A 20,740-nucleotide genomic window follows, 5' to 3' on the forward strand; every position below is an offset into this window, starting at 1 on the left:
AGGAGGAATGTCACGTGTGTTTCTCAAATGCCGTCTGGCGTCCTCAAAGTCACGTCAACCCAGTCGGCCCAGAATTGCGCACAGCTTCAGGAGACAATACACTTTGCAAAATGATCTTTACTTAACACATCAGGGTCAAATTATTCAGGCATCGCAACACCTCCAAAGTGTCCTTCGAAATAAGTTTTTCCCCACGTGAGTCTTCAGATTATATTCCACAACAAGAGTAATGATCAAGTACTTTTTTCCAAAGCAGAGGGAGCCAAGAGAGCTTGTTTTGTCACTGAATGACTGATAAGGAGAGAATGTGATGCTGCAGTGCTGCTCGTATTCAGTCCATGCAGTGGAATCAGTGTAAATAATGAAAAATTACATTCAGAAAAATAAATGTTTCTCCATTCTTCTCTCCCTTAGTTCCTCTCCCAGCCCAGTGTCTGATACAGCTTACACATAAGCCCAAAGTGAGGACTAAGTTCAGTGTGGTAAAACCTCATCCAATGTTAAAGAGCCAGAGTGTGTGATATAGGAGCCCACAGTTAGAAATTAGCTCATCTCAGGACCAATATCAAAAATCATCAGCTAGTTTTGAGTTTTACAAAAAGTGAATTTCAGTCTTAAAACAGGTGATGACTAGAAGTTATTGAAGGAAAAATAATATTTGCCACGTCCTACTTTTTCTGCTGTCCTTTTACATCACTGTTGGAAGCTTTCCTCTCTAACATTTTGTTCCACCACACTGAACGTGCACACATTATCCCCGTCCGCCCAGTACGTCGCCCACTCGCACTCAAAATACACACCTCCCTCAGTCACAAAACATGCACAGCTATAGAGATCCCACCCCTCCCAATCCCTCCACCACAAACAAAGAAAAGTCAATCATCCCATTAAAACAACTGCAAAGTAACTACACATTCAAGTACCTATTTGTCATATGGCACCAAGAGCAAGTGTACCACAAGAACATTAATCAGCCAGCAAACTCTGTTAGGCCTATTCTGTTTCAATACTGCCACTTCAGAAAGCACAGTGAATATGCCATTCAATGACTGAAAAATAAGTGTATATTACAGGTTTGTATATATTTATGATCTATTTTAGCACATCTACAGAAAAGAATACACATGCGAGGTACGTGTATCCACTTTGTGTGTGAGTACATCTGTTTCAAGAAGTAGAAGATAAGTTTTCTGACAAATATTTGTTTCTGAAGTTTCAATCTCTTCTTAATGCCTGGGCTGACAGAAATGAAGTGGACTCCTGGTCAGTGCAAAGAGTCAAACCAGGGCTTTCCCCAGCAGCCGTCCTGTGCCTTTGAGGCAAAGTCTGTGAAGGTGGCTGTAGAAAAATTAAGGGCAGCAATTTCAGCAACAGTGTGAACACAGCTCTGAGTGTGGAGAGCCTTTTCTCATCTGTCCCACAGTGTCCCTCCTTTACTTCATACAGTGAAACACCCAAAAACCCATTTCTCTCTCACAATCTGCTGCACAAGGTATATTTCATGCTCCCCTTGTCGTTTTGTTATCCATCTGCCACAGTACTCTGAAAAAGCCATATATACCAAAAAACATTTACAAAAAAAAAAACATTTTAAAAAAGATAAATGATGGAATTTTTTCATTAAAACAAAACCTTTTTTCTTTTTTTTTTTTTTAAATACACTCAGGATATCAGGATATTTGAGAGACAGAAAAGGCAAGTTTGTAGCACAGGCTGGACTGTGTGTGTGTGTGCATGTGTTGAGAAGAAACGGGGAGGAAGAGGAAGAAGAAAAAGAAAGAGAAGGTGAGCCTGTCTTTGGAAAGCTGCTGTGTGGGGAACACTGTGTGTGCAACGTTTCTGTATTTTGTCTTTAAACACACACACACACACACAGACAGACCACAAGCATATTAGGCCACAATGACTACCATGGCTGGGAATTAAGATGAAACAAACAAATCAAAATATATATTTATATATATGAATTTAATATAGAATTTCTATCTTTCTATCTCTTAAACAACAGCAGGCTCAAAAGCTTATGATTCTGGCGATGTCTGCCGATGAAAATGACAGCTAAGTCTCTTCTGTCACACGGAGAGACAGACAAAAGCGAAAAGAGACTGAGGGGAAGAGTGAGAAATCGATCTCCTTTAAGAGACCGGAGGGGAGAAGGTGAGCAGGGACATGCAAGAAGAGTTACCACACTCAGGTTTAAATCGTCTCCATGTACTTTTTATATGCAGCCAGGCACAACAGTCACAAGTCTTGTTTTAGCTTGGATGTAGTATGGAGAAGCCAATTTGAAATTTGTTGCCATACAGACTCTGTTTGCTCATGAGTGCTCCCCTCCTGTTCAGGTGTGTAGCCCCAGGTGACAGCCTCTGAGGCTTAGACACAGAGGCCTTTGGATAGCAAGGGCTTGGGGAGTTGTTGAATCCAGGAGTTCTAAAAGGCATTTCCAGGCAGGTGTTGGGTCCCCAGAAAGAAATGCCCAGAATCCCAAGCTCACCTGGGCTGGATAGCGTAGCTTGAGGTGTGTGGAAGTCTTATTATTGTGTGGTCGATTGGCTGCCAGTCAGGTGCAAGTAAAGTTCACACTCCAAAACAAATAATGCCAAAAAAGCAGCCAACAAACAACTTAAGTCCATTCAGTATGTTATCCAGGAGTGGCTGGTTGGGTAAAGACTGGTTGGCTGCTGAGCTGTGAGGTCTTGTCTTTTCTCTCTCAGTTGTGAGGAAGGCACCAAAGAGCAGAGCAGCGCTGCTCCTGTGAGTCCCTCAAGTAACAACAAAAGCAACCACCACAAAGAAAGCAAAAAAAGCAAGAAAAAGCAAAAAACCGTTTGCTTTTTCCTCTGATGTATATACTATTTAGTTTTAATTTCAGACCATCAATGCAGTTGTTCTTGTTTCCCCCAAAATCTCTTCTGTAGTCCTTCACAATACATGTGTTGTTTTAAAGAAAAAAAACAAAAACAAAACAAAACAAAACAAAAAATCTCTGCTTCAATTGATCTGTCAGTGTCGGGGAAAAAACCTTAAAAAATCCCAGAGGAAATTAAAGATGACAATGGATGTGATCTTGTGTGGAAAAGTGGTCCTTTTTTTTCTTTTCTTTTCCTTTCTTTCTTTTTTTTTTTTTTTGATCAGGCAGTTGTGCTGGACAGCTACCACTCCAACTCCGCTCCGCTCTGCAAGAGAGGAAAGCCACCAAGAGGAGGGGAGAGAAGAATAAGGAAGGAAAAGGAGACAAGAGAAAGGAGGGAGAGCAGGGTGAAAGAGGGAGGACAAAAGGAAAGCACACCGTCAAATGCAGAAACACAACCTTTACAATAACAATGTTCTTGTCACCCAACCTGGCCTTTTCCTCTGATGACTTTTAACAAAATAAGAGTTTAAAAAGTGTAAGCCAGGACACACTTTCAACCTCAAGAGTTTCGGTTCTTTCTGCAACCATACGCCAACACAGCAGTTCCTTCGTCTTATTGCAGGGAGCGACACAGAAACAGAGACTGGTGTATACGTGCGTGCAGCTGCGGAAAGGCTTGAGTGAGACAGCGATGCATGCGTGTAGGGCCAAGTGCATGCGTGTTTGTGTACACGTGATGTGAAAGAGGGACAGACAGGGTCAGAAAGAACAGACAAACAAACATCCTCATCCAACGTGGACAGTCACGTCTGCAGACACGCCTTTAAGCCTAAATGAAGCTCCACATGCTAAAGAGGAGATCAGCACAGGGAGTGGAGACTGATGAAGGAGTGACAGGGGAATATGCGCAAAAGGTCGCCACTTACATGCCTGTAAGAATGTGTGTGTGTGTGTGTGTGTGTGTGTGGATGAGGGGTTGGAAGGGGGGGGTAACAGTTATATATGTGATCACTTACCAAATGAAACAGGAGGGCTGCGTTAATCAGAGGTGAACACACAATTAGACAGATCGATACATCCCTTATCAATGTGAGTGCGTGCGTGTGTGTGTGTGTGTCTGTGTGTGTAGTTACACCACTTACTGACTAAGTACTCCACTATTTGTGCTGTTATAGCAAAACATTTTCCTCATCAAACTTTTCAAAACTAATTGAAATAGAGGACAAAGCTCTGGTATATTTTATGTTAAATGGTAATTCATCAGCAATTAATTTCCAAAAATACACTATATAGAGAAAAGTATATGGACATGGGTTGCTTCCAGTGAAGAGAAATCTTAATGCTTCAGCACACCAAGACATTTTGGACAATGCTATGCTTGCAACTTTGTGGCAACAGTTTGTTGAAGGCCCTTTTCTATTCCAGCATGACTGTGCCCCAGTGCACAAAGAAAAGCTCCATAAAGACATGGTTGGATGAGTTTGGTGTGGAAGAACTTGACTGGTCCACACAGAGTCCAGACCTCAACCCCATCCAACGCCTTTGGGATGAACTGGAACAGAGACTGTGAGCCAGACCTTTTGGTCCAACATCAGTGTCTGACCTCACAAATGCTCACTGGGTCATCATGAATCAGGTCTGGAACTGTCCTCCAGTCCCATTTTTAAAAAGGAATCTTTTAGACATCTGGTCTGGGTGGGTCCAAAAGTATGATAAACTAGCATTATTATAAGTCCAACATTCCATCTATTAGGGCAAAGGTTATCAGTGATAATTTTGTCATTTGTCATTTTCAGTTTCTACACAAATAAAAAGAAAAATGTGGTAAAATTGAGTGAGTCATTCTGACTTCAGTTTATATTATCAGTTTTAGAAGGTTAGCACCACCTTATCTGAGTCAGCTTACACTCAGATGTGGATACTTGCCAGTGGAAAATTTAGTAATGATGGACAGATACACTAAAACTGTTATGACATGCAGCCTTGTTATTTTGTTCCCTGAAATAAAGGTTACCTAACAGGCAGTAACAGTTTATCATTGAAATCTTGACATAAAACTATTAAACACAGGAGGGTGTGGAGGAAGTCAGGTGTTGCCAGATGTTGCAGCTTCCCAAGCCCACCAAATGGTGGTGATATTAAGAGCCATATTTTACTGATAGCACCTTTAAATAAAGAAGTCTGTCAGAAAAAGTTAATAGCGTGGACTGCTATGTACTTATGTAACTTTTTGTCTTCAGCACTTTAAAATTACAGCATTCCTGACATTAAAAACAATTCAAATCTACTTAAAGCAACTATGTGTAGAGTTCGAAAATTTATGATGTTCAAAACAAGGTTTAGACTGGCATCACAGACAACACCAACTTCACTGCAATAATTTGAAAGGTGCTATAACTGCATAAGAAAGAAAGAAAGGATAATATCCTATTCATGTATTTGTGAACACGTGCCTAAGGCAAACAATCACAGTAACTGTGTTACAAGTCAAGACAACACTACACTATGATGTGTACATCACCTCATCTACAGCATGAGCTACCAAGCGCACACAAATTCCTGCTATTCTCCACTTCAGGACTTTTGACGTGTCCATCACTTAGACACAGATGTACAAGAAGACACCGGACACAACAGCTAATGAACAAGTAGACAGATCTTTATAATAATAATACAATGCTAGTGATTCATTATCACTACACTGACAGATATGACTCAAGTGAATAATTTCCAATGAGAAATATGCTGACTTCACTTAGAGACTATTTTTACAGAGGACTGATAGAGAGTTTCATCACAAGGGGCAACAACAATCACTTGAAGTTCAGTATCATCAAAATCAAAATACAATGCTTCAAATATGGATGCTGCTGCAAAGAAGCTACGAATTCTATTCACACAATGTGTTGGACAGTTGAGATCTCTGCAGGACACAGGAGTGTACTTCCACACCTGTGTGCAAGACTACATCCTTACACAAAACTTACTAGAGTACCAACAACACCAACATTTGTTCAATACAGACTCCTAAGTGCCATAATTTGTCAAGTACTGACCCCATCCTTTAATTATGTCAGCTAAACAGAGCTGGGCCTTTATTTGAGACAGGATACCATCATCACAAACATGCCTTCATTTTCCATTTCAGGCCTGTCCAGGTCAGAAAAGTTGGTTGGTTGTTTACTCCCAACAAACACAGTTTCAAGCAAAAGACGTTTTCATTGGAATTGTCCTTGGATCACCCTAAAAATTTGAGTTTGGAAGTGTACGGTACAGAAAATGTTCTTTTGGGCAGGTCTGCGTCACAGAGAAGGGGAGACGAAACAAAGACACTGATCAAAGACATCTGTGATGCACAGCGAGTCCCCCACTTTAGAGACTTTTCAGCAAATAAATCAGTAAAGAGAGCTTTCACCTGTGTTTACTGTATGTGGCAAAAGAACAAAAGTTCTCAGTTCCACCAGAAAGACTTTTGACAAAGCTGTGTTGTCATGCATGCATAACCCACTATGGCAGCTGACAGGAAGTTGTGCATCATGCACCATGCACAGAAATACACAGATGATTATCATAATGGGTGTGACGGGCCCAAAGCTGTCTCTGAAATCAGGTGTAATACTTCACCTGTTATGGTTTTGTGTGAAAGTTAATACAATACGCAAAGATAAAGTGAGCTAATCTTATGTAGCCTTAATCCTTTAACATAATATATTTTTATATAAGTGTTGTGTAAATGGTCAAATAAGGACAAAGCTCTTATTCATCACATATGGTGGTACTCACCCCATCCTCCTCCCTGTATGGGTTGAGACGGTTGTATACTGCTTCAATAACATTACGTCTGCAGGAAGAACACACACACAAAAATGTGCTTTGGTCTCTTGAGCTATTCAAGTCAAACCATCCATCAAAGCAACAACAGGGTGTATGAGGAAGAACAAGGTATGATAAGGTACAGTTGTCAAAAAAATACTAGCATGGTCACGACTGCAAATTTTAAAAAGTATTTTCACTTCCAATGACTTCCAAAAGTCAATATCAAGTCTGAGCAAACAGACACTAGATAGCCAGCAATTTCTTTCTTTTTTTTTATATTAGTGTTAAAGTTTAATGAGAAGAAGCAAATCCCTACATTCAAGAAGCAAATGTTTGACATTTTTGCTAGAAAAATGAACCAAGCGGTAAATCAATTATGGAAATAACAACTAACTTTCTTTCAATGACTGATTAATCGAATACTATTTGGAGATCTACAGGTCATTAAAGACAAAATGATGCTTGCTGATGTTTTGTAATTTCCTGTGTTATTCCAAATGTTTATGACTGCGGAATTAAGCACACATCCTGCATCACAAATAACACCAGGTGTCCCATCAAGGGGCAATGCTCCTCACTTGCTGACGAGGCCTCCCCCTGGTGGCAGAGTGGGCATGCCGCTGTCAGTGGACAGGTTCCTCATCACTGTTACGAGGTCCGGAAACCCCACCTCCTCTGGCCGAGACAGCATCTCTAAAACAACACCAGACACTGTTGTTACACAAGTCAGTATTAACAGAGCTGCTGGTGATAGCCAAGAACAGCTGGGGAAAAATGGGAGAGGGAGCAGACAAGAGAGGAGCAAGACCAACAACGTGACAAATGAGGAGAAAGGAAGTGAGGATGGAGACTGTACAAGTGGATTTGAGGAAATGAGTGTGTGTTTGTGTGTGCGCGCATGCGTGCGTGACGGAGAGAGAAAAAAAGAGAAGGAGGTCTGCAGTCAAGTCAAGTGTGGCATGAGGCCAAGTCAGTGTTCAGCCAGAGCATTCCTCTCCCTCTTCCTTTTCTCCTCTCTTTTTGTTCCCTCTGTCTTTCTCTATCTTTCAGTATTAGATCGTACCTGAAGCCAAATATCTGCTCCTAACCCTTCACCCTACTAAATTTTGATGATTTAAACCTACTTTGGAGTGCCTCTCAAGGCCTTTCAGTAAAATGCAATTTGCAATGTAACACACTTTAACTGCCTGTATTACATAGTATTACAATAAATATTACAACCTGTCTTCCAAATGCTAGCTCCACGTTTTGCCATTTTCTGTATACCATATATATACATATATATATGTGTATATCATACCAGACTTGTAAAAACAAGACAGATCCAAAAAAAAAAAAAAAATCTTCACCTTGTCTCAGAGTGTCAGGCTAGATTTCTTGTTTGACCAAACTCTGAAACCAGGCCAGTGTTACACAAACTAAGCTGAGAGAAAGAGAGCTGACCTAACCAACAGAGACTAGAAAAGCTGCACTATGATCAGAGGGTCTTATGCACCATGAGAAAAAAATGGGATGAAATGAACAAGAAAAGGACAGCTAGGAAGACGGGAGGAGAGCAGAGAAGCCATCCAAACAAGCCAGGGATGTTTGAGCGAGGGAAGGGAGAGAAATGTGTGTTTAGGGAGGGAAAAGGAGAGGAGAGGAGCAAATGGGGAATACAGAGAGGGGGGTGCTTGCTGAAATGGAAAAGGAGGTCATGATGGTGTCATTCCTCTGCTGTGAGCCGGAGCTAACTTGGCTGGAGGTTAGACAATAGAGTGGCAGGATCAGTCACTGGAGAAAACATTTTTCTTGGAGACAACATCCTTGATAGGTCCTTCATAGGACATGTTATCCAGCTACCCCTTTTTAAACAACAGTATTAGTAGGTGTTATTGATTACAAATAAGAATTTAAATCCACAGCCGTTACAAGGTCCCTTTTATGTTAAAAGACCTTAAGTTTACTATAAACCGACCAAAGAATCACCAGAGTCGTTTTAGGGAGAAACAAAAGAAAGATTATCAAAAATGAATACAGTACAATTCAACAATCCCATTATGTTTGTACAAGTAGCAAATATTAGTTCTTTTTCTCCACCCATCCATTCTCACCTTCCACTCGAGTCTCCAGATATTTGTTGAGTTCTGCATCTTTCCTCACAGCATCCTCTGACACTTTAGGAGCGCTGGGCAAACACACCAACACAATACTCATGTTATCCCGACTCCCCTGTGATGGCCAGAAGGAGAGAAGAATGAAGAAAGACCAGGTAAGAGAAGTTATTGTGTAGTACTTAAGAGCAGGGGATTGAAATGGCCTTCTTAGTGTCATGATAATTTTAGTAATTTGTGACAAACTGGTTTCTTGGAGGACATGGTGAAAACTCACAAAGTCATGCTCAAAAACAAATTCGTACACACCTTGTGCAGACAGGTGTCCACCACTTCATTGCAGACTCTCTCCAGGTCATCAGACACCTCAAGCCTAGATTTCACAAACTCGCACAGCTCCTCATTGGACATGACATCCCAAATGCCATCACACGCCAAGATTATAAACTGATCCTGCTCCGAGGCCCGAACCATCTCACACACTGCTGGTTCAGGGCTAACCAGCTGCTCTGTGGGGCCCTTCCCATCCACACATTTGTAATCATAGTCCCCCAAGGCCCTCGATACAGCCAGTGACCCATTAACCCTCTGAATCATCACTGAGCCACCAGCATTCTGAATGCGCTCTCTTTCGCGTGGGTTGCAAGGCTTGTGGTCAAGTGTAGAGAAGCACACCTGTGAATTGCGGTATAGGACAGCTCGAGAATCGCCACAGTTAAAGAAAAAGAAATGATCGGGTGACACGATGATTCCCACTGCTGTGGAGCCACTACGGTCCATGCCATTTTTAAGGTCAGAGAAGCTGCGCATGTGCTCATCAATCCTCAGGAAGCCTGTCCGGATCCCGGCTTTCACAGCTTCCACTGTAGGAGGAACTGATGCTGGAGGGTCAGTGGTGGCGCTGTCTGGACCAGCCTGGGACCCTTGTGAACCTCTGAGCCCAAAGCTAGCACTGATTATGTGTTCCAGAAGATGCTTAGAGCAATAGTTGGCAACCCTTGAGCCAGCGTGGCCATCATACACAGCAAAAAAGGACCAGTCACTCATTCCAGAAGCAGGAAGTCCTAACACAGCTGTGTGAGCATCCTCCATCTCCACTCGCCAGCCCTGCATGGAGCTCAGCCCATAGCGTAGGCCATTTCCCTCACCATGCGAGTTGTGCTTCTCTGTCTTGGGCTTGTCCAGAAACGCACCCATGGCTCTGCCTCAGGAGACCCACTGCTAACTGGGAGAAGAAAAGAGACAAGACACTGAATTTGAATTACACAATTCACTAAAGGCCTGTACTACTGTTGACACAATGCCAGAATTCTGACTCTGACTCTGAACTTTAAAGATGAAAATAGTGGGGTTTGTAGCAAATATCAACCATTAAACTGGAAGGAGGAGGAAGAGACAAAATTGCACAAAATGAGAGTATTGATTTTTATTATTTCGTTTGATAGGAAAGGTCATATGAATCATCAAGGAGAAAAATAAATATGTTTACACGTATTTTAACAAGCAATTTACCGAAGAAAAAAAGAGCAGAATAAAAGTCTAAACATGAACTTTGAGGATGCGGAAAATAGTGGTCTCTTGCAATATGCTCCTTACATAACTCTATATATTTGCTCACTTATTAGTTCTGTGGAATGACAAAATGTTCACGCTGCTGTGACCGTATATCAGAGATAAAAAAAATGTTTACAACAAAAAAATACTCACTACTAACTTGTGCAATACCTAAGCACCAAAGGTTTCCCTTTTCAGTTGTTCAATCAGGGTGTGAATATGAATTAGACTTCCACTGGTTCCGCCTCCTCAGCCAACAAAAACAAATTCCAGATATCAGCTGAGCATTTGATGTATGAAAACCCTGCAAATGTCCCACATTTTAAAGGAGAAGAGACATTCAAATATGTGTGTTTCTTTTACTGTTTACTTAATAGGCCTGGAGGAACAATTTGGCCAAATAGTGATCATTGCTCATCATATCCAGAAATAGCACAGCTACTTTGGTTTATGCTTAAGGAAACTGAGGAGCAAGCTTAAAAGCTTCTTTGGCCAGCCAGAAGTGGCGGCTAAAGCATTAACAAACCTGAAAGGATGTGTTATCTGTCCATAACTGCCCCTGCATTAGCTAGATGAACAGCAGCATCAGGCTGCTTGATTGGAGAGAAAAATTCTGTGTCCAGCCCATGTTAAATGGTTGCGTAATGTGAGAACATGAACTTATACAGTCTCATTGATTGTCACACTACTTAATGGCCTCTTAGCCTCGGAAACTGCACTCTTAATACTTGAAATTATCAATACATGCAACTTACAAATTAGCTGTAGACATACTCAAGCTTCTTGCCTCTTGATGCAAATGTGGTTAAGGCCAGAGTTTCCGTTATCCGGTAATTACCGTTTTTAAACTGGAAAACTCTATTTAATTCCAACATATTTAAAGCTCTCTGGTCAAAATGTCCAGTTAAAATAATTTACATGTGTTCACACCAAACATAAAAGCAATTTCTCAAGTAGCACAATAATATACAAAATCAATGCAAAGTGTATTCGTGCAAGTTGAAAATCTTCTACTTGAGTGAAAAACCCCAGTTTACCACCATCTCATATTTCTGTTAACCTGTCGTTTTAGGTTAGGGGAAAAAGGACGGTTTACATTTTATCAACAAAAATTAAATAGACAAATGCTGCCTAGTGATACATAAAGAGCAGTCGATCACATTAGCTTAGTCGCTCCATATATATAGGTCGCCCTTTCGGGGTCATCAGTCTCATTTTTACCTGACTGAATAAACTTAATTAGATCTTAACTAATACCATGTGCTGTACCTAAGTGTGACCAGGAACGTCTTCAGATTTTGACGTGCAAGCACATTGTTTTGTATTGGGCTGTGAGCTCTGTAAAAACACTTGTGAGTGCAAAGCACTGCTGTGGCTCAATGGACCCTGTGTGAAAGTGATAGGTTAGAGGATTGAGACTATTTTTGCTGTGCTGCTGATGTGCTGCTTTTGCTATAGAGCTGGTTTAGACAGGTTTTAAGACTCAAGTGTGGGATATGAATTTCAATTTAGCTGCCAATCTTACATATGCAAAACGCAAACCTGCAGTAATGGTTTTAGTTAAACACCATTAGCTCACATTAGTGTGTGACTCATACCAGGCCTATGAAAGCAAACTAGTGACAAAAGTAATTAAAAATTACAAAAATACAACCACTGATTTCATCATATCAAGTGCTAAAAGCCATGTATATTACTTCTTATTACATTGTTATTCTTGTTTAAGACAGCTAACATACTTCGCCAGTCTGATCTTTGGCTGGGGTATTACAACAATGTAAGCCAACTTACTTATTAAGATATCAATCTGCCTTGTCATGCAAAGTCAGTGGTACAGAATCAACCTAAACACTGGTTTTGTATTATTTGTTTGCTTTGAGAAAAGAGTGGATGATCAGTACCAAAATGATTCATGTGCCTTCCAGCCTCCCATTTAATTTAAGTCAGATAAGGCAGGTGTGTTTTGTTTTGCATGTTATCAAGCACAAACACACACACACACACACACAGGGCTGCTGCTCACATATCAAAGGAATATAGTGCTAACCACTTCAATTATTATTACCTAGACAACAAATGCATGCACACATTTATTGAGCAGATATCAAAGCCATGTGCACAATCACCAAACCAAATCATTTGCTCTTTAACCTGTGCAGAGACCGCATACCCACTTTACTGAGGCAAGGGTCCTGTTATCTCAAGGCTCATTATAAGCCATCAGCACACAGCTACAGTATGTGCTATACCCTTTCGGTCTTGCATAAAAAATAATACCATAAACCAATATACCAGGCAGCATACATAACTTGTAAGCACTGAGAACTCTAGGGAGTGATGTCACCCAGTCTGATGTCTCCATGGTTACACAGCATGCAAGCACAAGCAGTAGGTGTTAGTGGCTGCAGCATGGGACAAAAGGACCACACAGACTTGCCAGTATGTTGCGTTTGCATACGTTTCTCTGACCATTTATGGTCTGTACATGCATCCGGGGGTTCACTTTACTTTCACTTTAATTTACTCAAACAACTGTTTCTCCCACATTTCACATGACGTGACAAAGTGAATGGCTGATGATGTTTGAGAGTCAAAGTTGTAAGCTAGCCAACGGACATGCTCACACATCTCAGACTTCAGACGAGAGAGGTGGTTTTAACAAGCTAACTCAATTTAACAGTCAGCTGCTGATGGGATCCGCACAGGGCCAGATTAGCCTGTCAAACACAGACCACAGACTACACACAGCAGTGAACAACCACTAACATAAGAGCCCTCTCTCTCTTTCCTGACTCTTGTTTGGTGACATGCAGTGTAGAGTATGTGATTTAATAACTTAGATCTACATTTCAGGTGACTGAAGGCATCACTGAACAGTTGTATTGCAAAGGAGCAATAAATGAACACAATATGACCAAAATACTATTTGTCAACACGATATCTCTTGAATAGGCTGATGAGAAATATAATATGGTGGGCTAGGACAAGCCACAGGCTTGTGCATCATCCTAAATGTAGAGATGGTACATTAGTGGCTGGTTCATTCTGAGATACAAATAGGGATTTAGTACAGGAAATGCCACATGTGATGACAGTGCTTTGGTGAAAATATTCAGTGCCTAAGGCCTGTAGGAGCATCCCTGGTGCTGCCTATGAGAATCCATTAGTCACATCCGCATTTGAAAGAGTAAAGGATTAGGTACCTGGAAGAGTTGTAATAATGCACAGTCCTCAGTTATGATTTACACTGATTTAAACTGAAACTAAAATGCCATCAGTTTTACCCCTCAAAAGGGCTCTCTTTTCACAAATTGGAGAGGTGAGAAAAAACAGGCTGGGGATATCGCAGATCCCCCTCTTTGATGACTCATCCCTGAAGTCGCATGAGAAGCAGTCAATTTCCCAGAGCAAGTGTTCTTTGAACAAACAGCTTCAGTCATCTACAGTGCAGTGGCGTCAGGGAAGCTGGGGCTGTTATCTGACCACACTGGAGTCTATCTGACTACAGCTAAAGAGGAGGAAAGTAAATCATCAGGTTATACTGGACTCTGAAAGGGTTCTCTGCAACAACTAGAGTATATGTCTTTGTATATACTGTGCCTGCACTCTCTATCAAAACTGGCCTACCTTCAATTTTTCTGCCATGCCTCAGAAGTTGAGAAACAGTGGGATATGGTGAAGAGTGAGGCAGAGAGATGAATGACATGTTATTGAATGTCGAAAGATGTTCCAGTTCCATGGATATTATAATTAATTAGAATAATAACATTAGTAACATTACATAAGGGGTCAAAGTTGTCATATCCCTGAATTAACTTCTATTGTATCCACTATGTCAGATATTTCTCATCACTTCTGGTCAGTGCTTGGCAGTGAGACAGATTCAAGCACGGAGCACAGCTGCATCGTTTATTTTCAGATAACATAACATTAGACATGACATTTATTATTCACTTGTCCAATCAGACAACTGCATGAGGCATTCCAAGCAGGCAAATGACAAAACCCACAATATGGCGCTAGCATCCTCAGCAACCAGAGGGGATATAAAAACATCAGATCAAGGAATGCGGATCAGTGTCTGGACCGGTGACATCAATCCCACATCCACTGAATGAATTTTATCAGGGTCTGAACTCGACACCTATACTAGCTCAGATTGGTGTCAACTCAGTTCATCTGTGCATATGTGAACACGGCAATTGCACTCTGATTTGGGACCTAACAAGGAGACTGACACAGTCAAAAAGGATAGACCCGGCTCACTTCCAATCAAACCCTTGAGCGATTCATTTTGGTGTGAAAGCAAATGAACCAAATGCAGGCTTTTATGATAGCAAATGTGATTTTAGCACAATTTCAAATACTACACTATTTAAAAAATCCATCTGCCAATTGGGATATCTGTTCAGGAACAGATCTTATAATCAATCTGTATAAGCCAGCCTTCTCTTGGTTCATTGGTGAAACGCTGGTGCCAACAGGAACTAGACCAGAACAAAAATACAATAATGTATAATTTTTAACTTTTTAACCTTCAACCTTCCAAATCACATGAACCCAAACTGCAGATGCAATACACCATAAGTAAACTACATAAGGTATTGACACACCTAACTATCATAGGTATCTAGGCATATCCTAGACTTCATGCACTTGAACAGGGAGCATTTATGCTTGCCAATTCTAAAATAAAAAGTTTTATTTGAAAAAATTATATTCAACTCAGTTCATTCTGTTGAGACACACATGCACAATGTATTCATCTGTGACAATTTTATCTTTGAGTTATTCCAAGCTACTTAAAACGATGTCTGAGCGTACATCTATGTGTGAAGTGAATCAATCTACAGACAGTCCAAAGGTATACAGATGAATGCCTTTGGACAAGCCAGTAGTCATAGCCTAAAACAACATAGCTAGTGCAGGATTTCACATCAAGGTGCCAACACAAACATGCCACCGATGATGCTGCCATTTCTGGAACACACCGTCACACAAACACGCTGCTACACACACACACATCAGCAACCCATTAAAACTACCCACAACAAGGTAATAAAACAAGTTAACTCATGTACTGGTGCTTCATGGGTACTGAATTTGAATACAAAACATGGAGGAACTTTTGTTTTTAAATGGCATGGACAGCAAATAATTTGTTCTTACTTTCACGTTTACACCTTAAGGTTATAGATGGGCAGAAAAAAATTGCTCTATCGGCCTTTAAGGGCAAAAGTGTATTCTAGGCGCCTCTTTCAGTCACACTCGATACGGTCGGTAATTATGATGATGAAAACAAGGTCGTATTCAGTCACAACTGGGGGATCCAAACATGTTATCATAACATGAACAGGTTGGACATGACATTATTTACCAAATGTTGCGCATTAAAAAAAGCTGCGATGCCATTCGCTATTTAAACCACTTAATGCCATCACTTAGAAATTAGCAGACTGATGCTAATTACAGATTTGAAAATTGTACGTCAAAATAGAAGGTAGCAGTAACGAACGTTCAGTCACTTAACTAAACCCTGCCATGTTAATAACTGGCGCTTCAATCAGAAGGACCAATAATATCATGATCACCATCACTACCAAGATACACACAACCATACTTTTATCTTTCTGATCCTTAGAAACGTTTCAGTTGTCCCTAACTGAAAATGAGGCCACTTATGTTGCTAGCTAATCAGCTAGCGAAGTTCACAGTTGTCAAAGTGTTCTCTACATGTTAGCAGGTGACTAGCCAATGTTACTATGAGTCAATGTTACTAGAAATGTTTCAAGTAGCAGACGTTACTTACTTTGTTGGAAATGAACTATCCCTATCGGTCCTTCTTCCCGTGGCTTCAGTGGCAGGTATGTTACAGCACTCAGGCTTGTTGTGATAGGCTTATCTCTCGTTAATGTTAGCCACTTTCGTTTGTCGGCCCCTGCTCGTCAGCTAGCTTCGGACGGCTAGCCAGCATTTCACACGAACAGTTCTCCTTTCAGCATGTCTCTGCATCGAAGTAATGCTTTTATGTACATGGTTGGCACTTTAAACCCTAGGAGCACCAAACAGATAACCCTTACGCAGGCTGTCGTTTGGAAAGAAAAACGGCCGTTTGGGTAAGGTGGATCTAAGACTTGAACAACTAGCTAATTTTGGCTAAAGCTAAATGTATGAGGCAGATGACGTTCTTTTTCAACATGCAGTGTGCGGGAGAGGCAATCCTCTCGTTCTCTTCTGCGGTTGGACAAACTCAGATTCGAAGCTGAGACACGATTGGTCAAATAATAAGTCAGTCAGCCCTCTTCTGTGACATACTGTAAACAGTGAAAATCAAGTTGTTTGATTGCTCTTAGCCACACACACACACACACCCAATGACAGGCCTTATTAATTTCCCCATTTACCATTCAAGTGTTGTTTGATATATGTATAATATACACATTGTAATATCTTTTATCCAATCTGTCTTGGCAACCTGGAAAACAGTGGTTGAGTGAAGGATGTCTCGGCTGCCTTGCTTATCCCGCTGCCACCATGAACCAAACTAGGTTAAGTGACAGAAAAATTATGCATGTTTAAACTTCATCTAAGGAGGAGGAAGTGGATATTTGTGAAACAACGACTGATTATAATACATAGTATCTTTGAGGATATGATTCACTGCAAGCAATCCACTGCTGTCATAAGATCTAGTCCCTGCTCAACTAGCATCTACTCAGTTACTTGATGCCAAGTGTGCTACTGTTTGACTCACAGTTGAAAACAGTTTCTCTGCAAAATCATTATGCTCTTCTAGTTTATTTCAGGTAAAGGTGAACAAAAGCTTTCTGTGCATTTTGACAACATTAGTGCCAACCTCAATTGTTTCTCAGCAACAGGTAAAATAGGTTGATTCACATGCTAATAGGTTTTCTTCATGGCAGCAGCTTGGGCGTAAAGTTTCCAGTTGCCTTTGGAGACTACAGACGTTGACGTTGATCTTCTGCTTTCTACAAGCAACCAACTGCAGTATTTCTATTCCTTTAATGTACCAAAATGATTTAGTTGAATATTCGATATTTAATGTTAAATACTGCAATACTAAATACTAAACAACGCTCTTATAACTGTAATTAAACATAACTCATCTATCACGTGGAGATACATTTTATATGCATTTACAGGAAAAATGGAAAAAAAGGTCAAACTACTCATTTTAACGTCCACCCATTGTATACAGTATGCTGAGCATGATGTCAACATGTTGGCGTCTGTGTTTTTATCCACAGTTCTGAACACGTAAAGTGTTACATCAATAATGTATGTGATCATTTTGTGAGAATGTGTTAAACTTCAAACTGGCAAAAGTTGCTCCTTTGGGTTAGAATACATTTTAGAGTGTCGTAAATCATGTGCATATGAGGAAAGCTGACAGTTTATATAATCTGTGCTGTTCTCTGCTGTACATAGTTAATATTATAATGCCCCCCATGCATTCTCCACTACAGTATGTGTGCTCAGGAGCACCAGCAGTAGTTGAGCTGAAAAGAGCTGTCAGGGGCTTGAGGACCGAACCTAAACTTATGTGTCTCCAAAAGAGGTGTGTCCTGAGGAGCATATGACTTAATGTCTTCAGACCACAGCTATATCTTGCTTACTTCTCCCTGTGTTAGCCTTCACTGAGAAGTAACTGCTCAGCATAGCCCAACCCCAGTCCCATGATTGCAGATTTAATCACAATGAGAGAATAATGCTGTTGAGATGAATGCAGTTCAGCTATGATGTCCAGGCCACTTGAAAAAAATGGTGTTTTAAAGATCCAGTGTGAAGGATTCAGTGGCATCTGGCTGTGTGGTTGCAGTTTACCCCTCTCCTTACCTTCCCCCACAGTGGCTGCTAAAGTCGCTGCTAAAAACTTCAGGAGTCTCTTTGAAGAGCCAGTGTCTGTCTGGCCATTCTGGACTACTGTAAAAACATGTCAGACTCCACGGAAGAGGACCTGCTCCTTCTGTAGATATGAAAAGCTCATTCTAAGGTGATGAAAACAGAATGTTTCTTAATTTCAGGCGATCATACACAAATGGAAACATAATTATGAATGTTATCAGAATCCGAATCAGAATTCCTTTATTTATCCCTGAAGGGAAATTCTTATTCTTACAGACATTGCACATGCAGTAATCCCGACCAAGAAAGGTGAAAAGTGAAGAATATAAAATAGGATAAACATAAAAATAGGATAAACAAAACTAAAATCTCAAAGTACAGGTATTTACAATGTTTTCAAATTTTTAAAGAAAATTAAAAAAATACAGGTATGTACATGTGTAAAAAACCAATATATACATTGCACATATAAAGTGAGTGAGTGTGTCCATCACAGTGCTGAGTTTAGCAGTTTGATGGCGACAGGCAGTTATATTCTCTTTCTCACCCTAAATCCTACATGCTGCTAAAATCATAGCAGCAGCATATCTACTTTTAATGTTATTAGTGAATTTCCGCACTGCGGGATCAGTAAAGTTCATCTTATCTTGTCTTACCTGCATATTGATACTATTGCCTTTTTGTGCATATTCATGTGCTCAGTATGAGGGATCAATTTACTTCTGGGTAACGACTCTTGCATCAGGCACTTGTTTATTTTGCCGCTTTTTTTTTTTTTTGCCACAGACATTGTATAAATGAGGTGACACACATACAAGCTTTGCGTTGAAAGGGGCCAAAAGCTGTAATGTTCAGTTGTTTTTTAACAGGTGTTTAATATACAAAATGGTGAGAGTTTTCTCTGCAGATCAGCACAAGTTAGTAAACACTGAGTTAAGTGCCTTCACTGCTTTCACTCGGCTTGTATGAAATTACCCCATGTCTGATCCTCTCTGCAGAGTGCAGCAATCATGCCTTGCCTTGCCCTCTACTCTTCAAACACAAGAGCACTTGAAAAGCTGATTTCCTGCTCCTCAGAGGGAGCAGGTTTCTTTTGTCAACTGAGGAGCCAGGTCAAAACAATAATTGTTGGCAAATCGTGCCTGAAAATATACGACGCTCATTTGATTTACATGTCATTTTCATAAGTCTGCTCTCCAAGGCTCGTTAGCTGCTCACAGTGTTACATTAGGGCTTTATCGAATGTTTATGAGGGCAAATCAATTTCATTTCCTGGGTATAATGTATAGCGTGTATGGGCTTTTGTGTGTGTGTGTGTGTGTGTGTGTGTGTGTGTGTGAAAGAGAAAGAAAGAGAGAAAATACACCACAGCTACACACTTACACATACATATTAATGCATGTTATGTGCGGGGGCAAGCTGCTCTCCCTACTTAATGGGATTAGAGTCATTAAGCAACTGTTTACGAAACGGGAGAGGACCTCTCTCTTCTGCTTTGTCTCCAGCTCTCTCTCTCTTTGTCTTTCACTCTGTCTGCCATCCTCACTCTCTACCACTTCTCTGTCTCTGTCTCTGTCTCTCTCTCTCTCTCTCTCTCTCTCTCTGTGTGTGTGTCTCTGATCCCTAATCAGGGAGAAGACCTAGAAGTGCCTTGGGGCTGAATACGAATGAGCTACAGCTGCCCAGTCCAGATTACTATCATACACAGGCTTGCATTCAATGTACAAATTCACACACAAACATGCACACACAGAGAAAACAGCGAATGTAAACATAGTATGCTATGCGTGAACATATTTCATTCACATGCATGCCCAACACTTGCTTTCCAAACATATGTCATATATGTCCTACATGCATGCACACAGATGCACAGAAAGCCACAGAGTTCTGATCACCTGCTTGCAATGTCCTGTAGCAGACATATGCTAGGACACACCCACTACTCCTAGCGTGAACACATGTGTAAATTGCTTGTGTAGTAGTGTAAGAGGGGCGTTTGCTGTGGCCATATGTCACCGATCATCACCAGGTGACATTATGGGACCAGCTCTGCTCTGAAAAAAAAAGAGATGAGATAAATGTGATGGTAAACAGCACTGAGTTCTTAAAGTGGTCATAATGCCAGGCTTTGCACACTCCATATCACTGTATTATCAAGTAATTCACAAATATCTTTAATCTTATAGTTAATTATTCGCTGTTTATTTTAATTTTGTGGTACAGTTGGCCTTGTTGTTTCTCCCAGTATGTCTTCTCTGATGTCTTACCTCTCTTACCTCTGTTCACACTTCCTTTGGAGCCGGGGTTCATGCCTTGCTTAAGATCACCTTAACAGTAGGCAGTGAAGGAACAAAAAGTTACAGATTCAGTTCCCCACCCAGATTTATCCTTCCGTTCTCAAAATGAATCAACAACCTTCCAATCACAAGTCTGCTTCTGTAAATTCAGGTCGCAGTAGCCTTAAAACCACATACAGTATCCCAGGCAGCACTCTAAGGTTTAAGTGTAATGACAGTGAGGTCAAAATGCCCTGCTATAGAAAGGTTGGCCTGAG

At 40.7% G+C, this 20,740-nt stretch overlaps 1 protein-coding gene across 1 annotated transcript; it reads right to left on the reverse strand.

The window, feature by feature from the left end:
• Nucleotides 1–1,951: 1,951 nt before the first annotated feature.
• On the reverse strand, nucleotides 1,952–16,529 carry ppm1ba (protein phosphatase, Mg2+/Mn2+ dependent, 1Ba). Its single transcript, XM_046402449.1, has 6 exons — nucleotides 16,127–16,529; nucleotides 9,073–9,988; nucleotides 8,764–8,881; nucleotides 7,249–7,363; nucleotides 6,638–6,695; nucleotides 1,952–3,176 (listed from the first exon to the last, which is right to left on the reverse strand). Exons 2-6 carry the CDS (start codon nucleotides 9,958–9,960, stop codon nucleotides 3,153–3,155), a joined length of 1,203 nt encoding a protein of 400 aa, XP_046258405.1. The 5' UTR covers nucleotides 9,961–9,988; nucleotides 16,127–16,529; the 3' UTR covers nucleotides 1,952–3,152.
• Between the last annotated feature and the right edge of the window lie 4,211 nt (nucleotides 16,530–20,740).

This window comes from Scatophagus argus, chromosome 10 (genome assembly GCF_020382885.2).
Source record: "Scatophagus argus isolate fScaArg1 chromosome 10, fScaArg1.pri, whole genome shotgun sequence".
NCBI lineage: Eukaryota > Metazoa > Chordata > Actinopteri > Scatophagidae > Scatophagus > Scatophagus argus.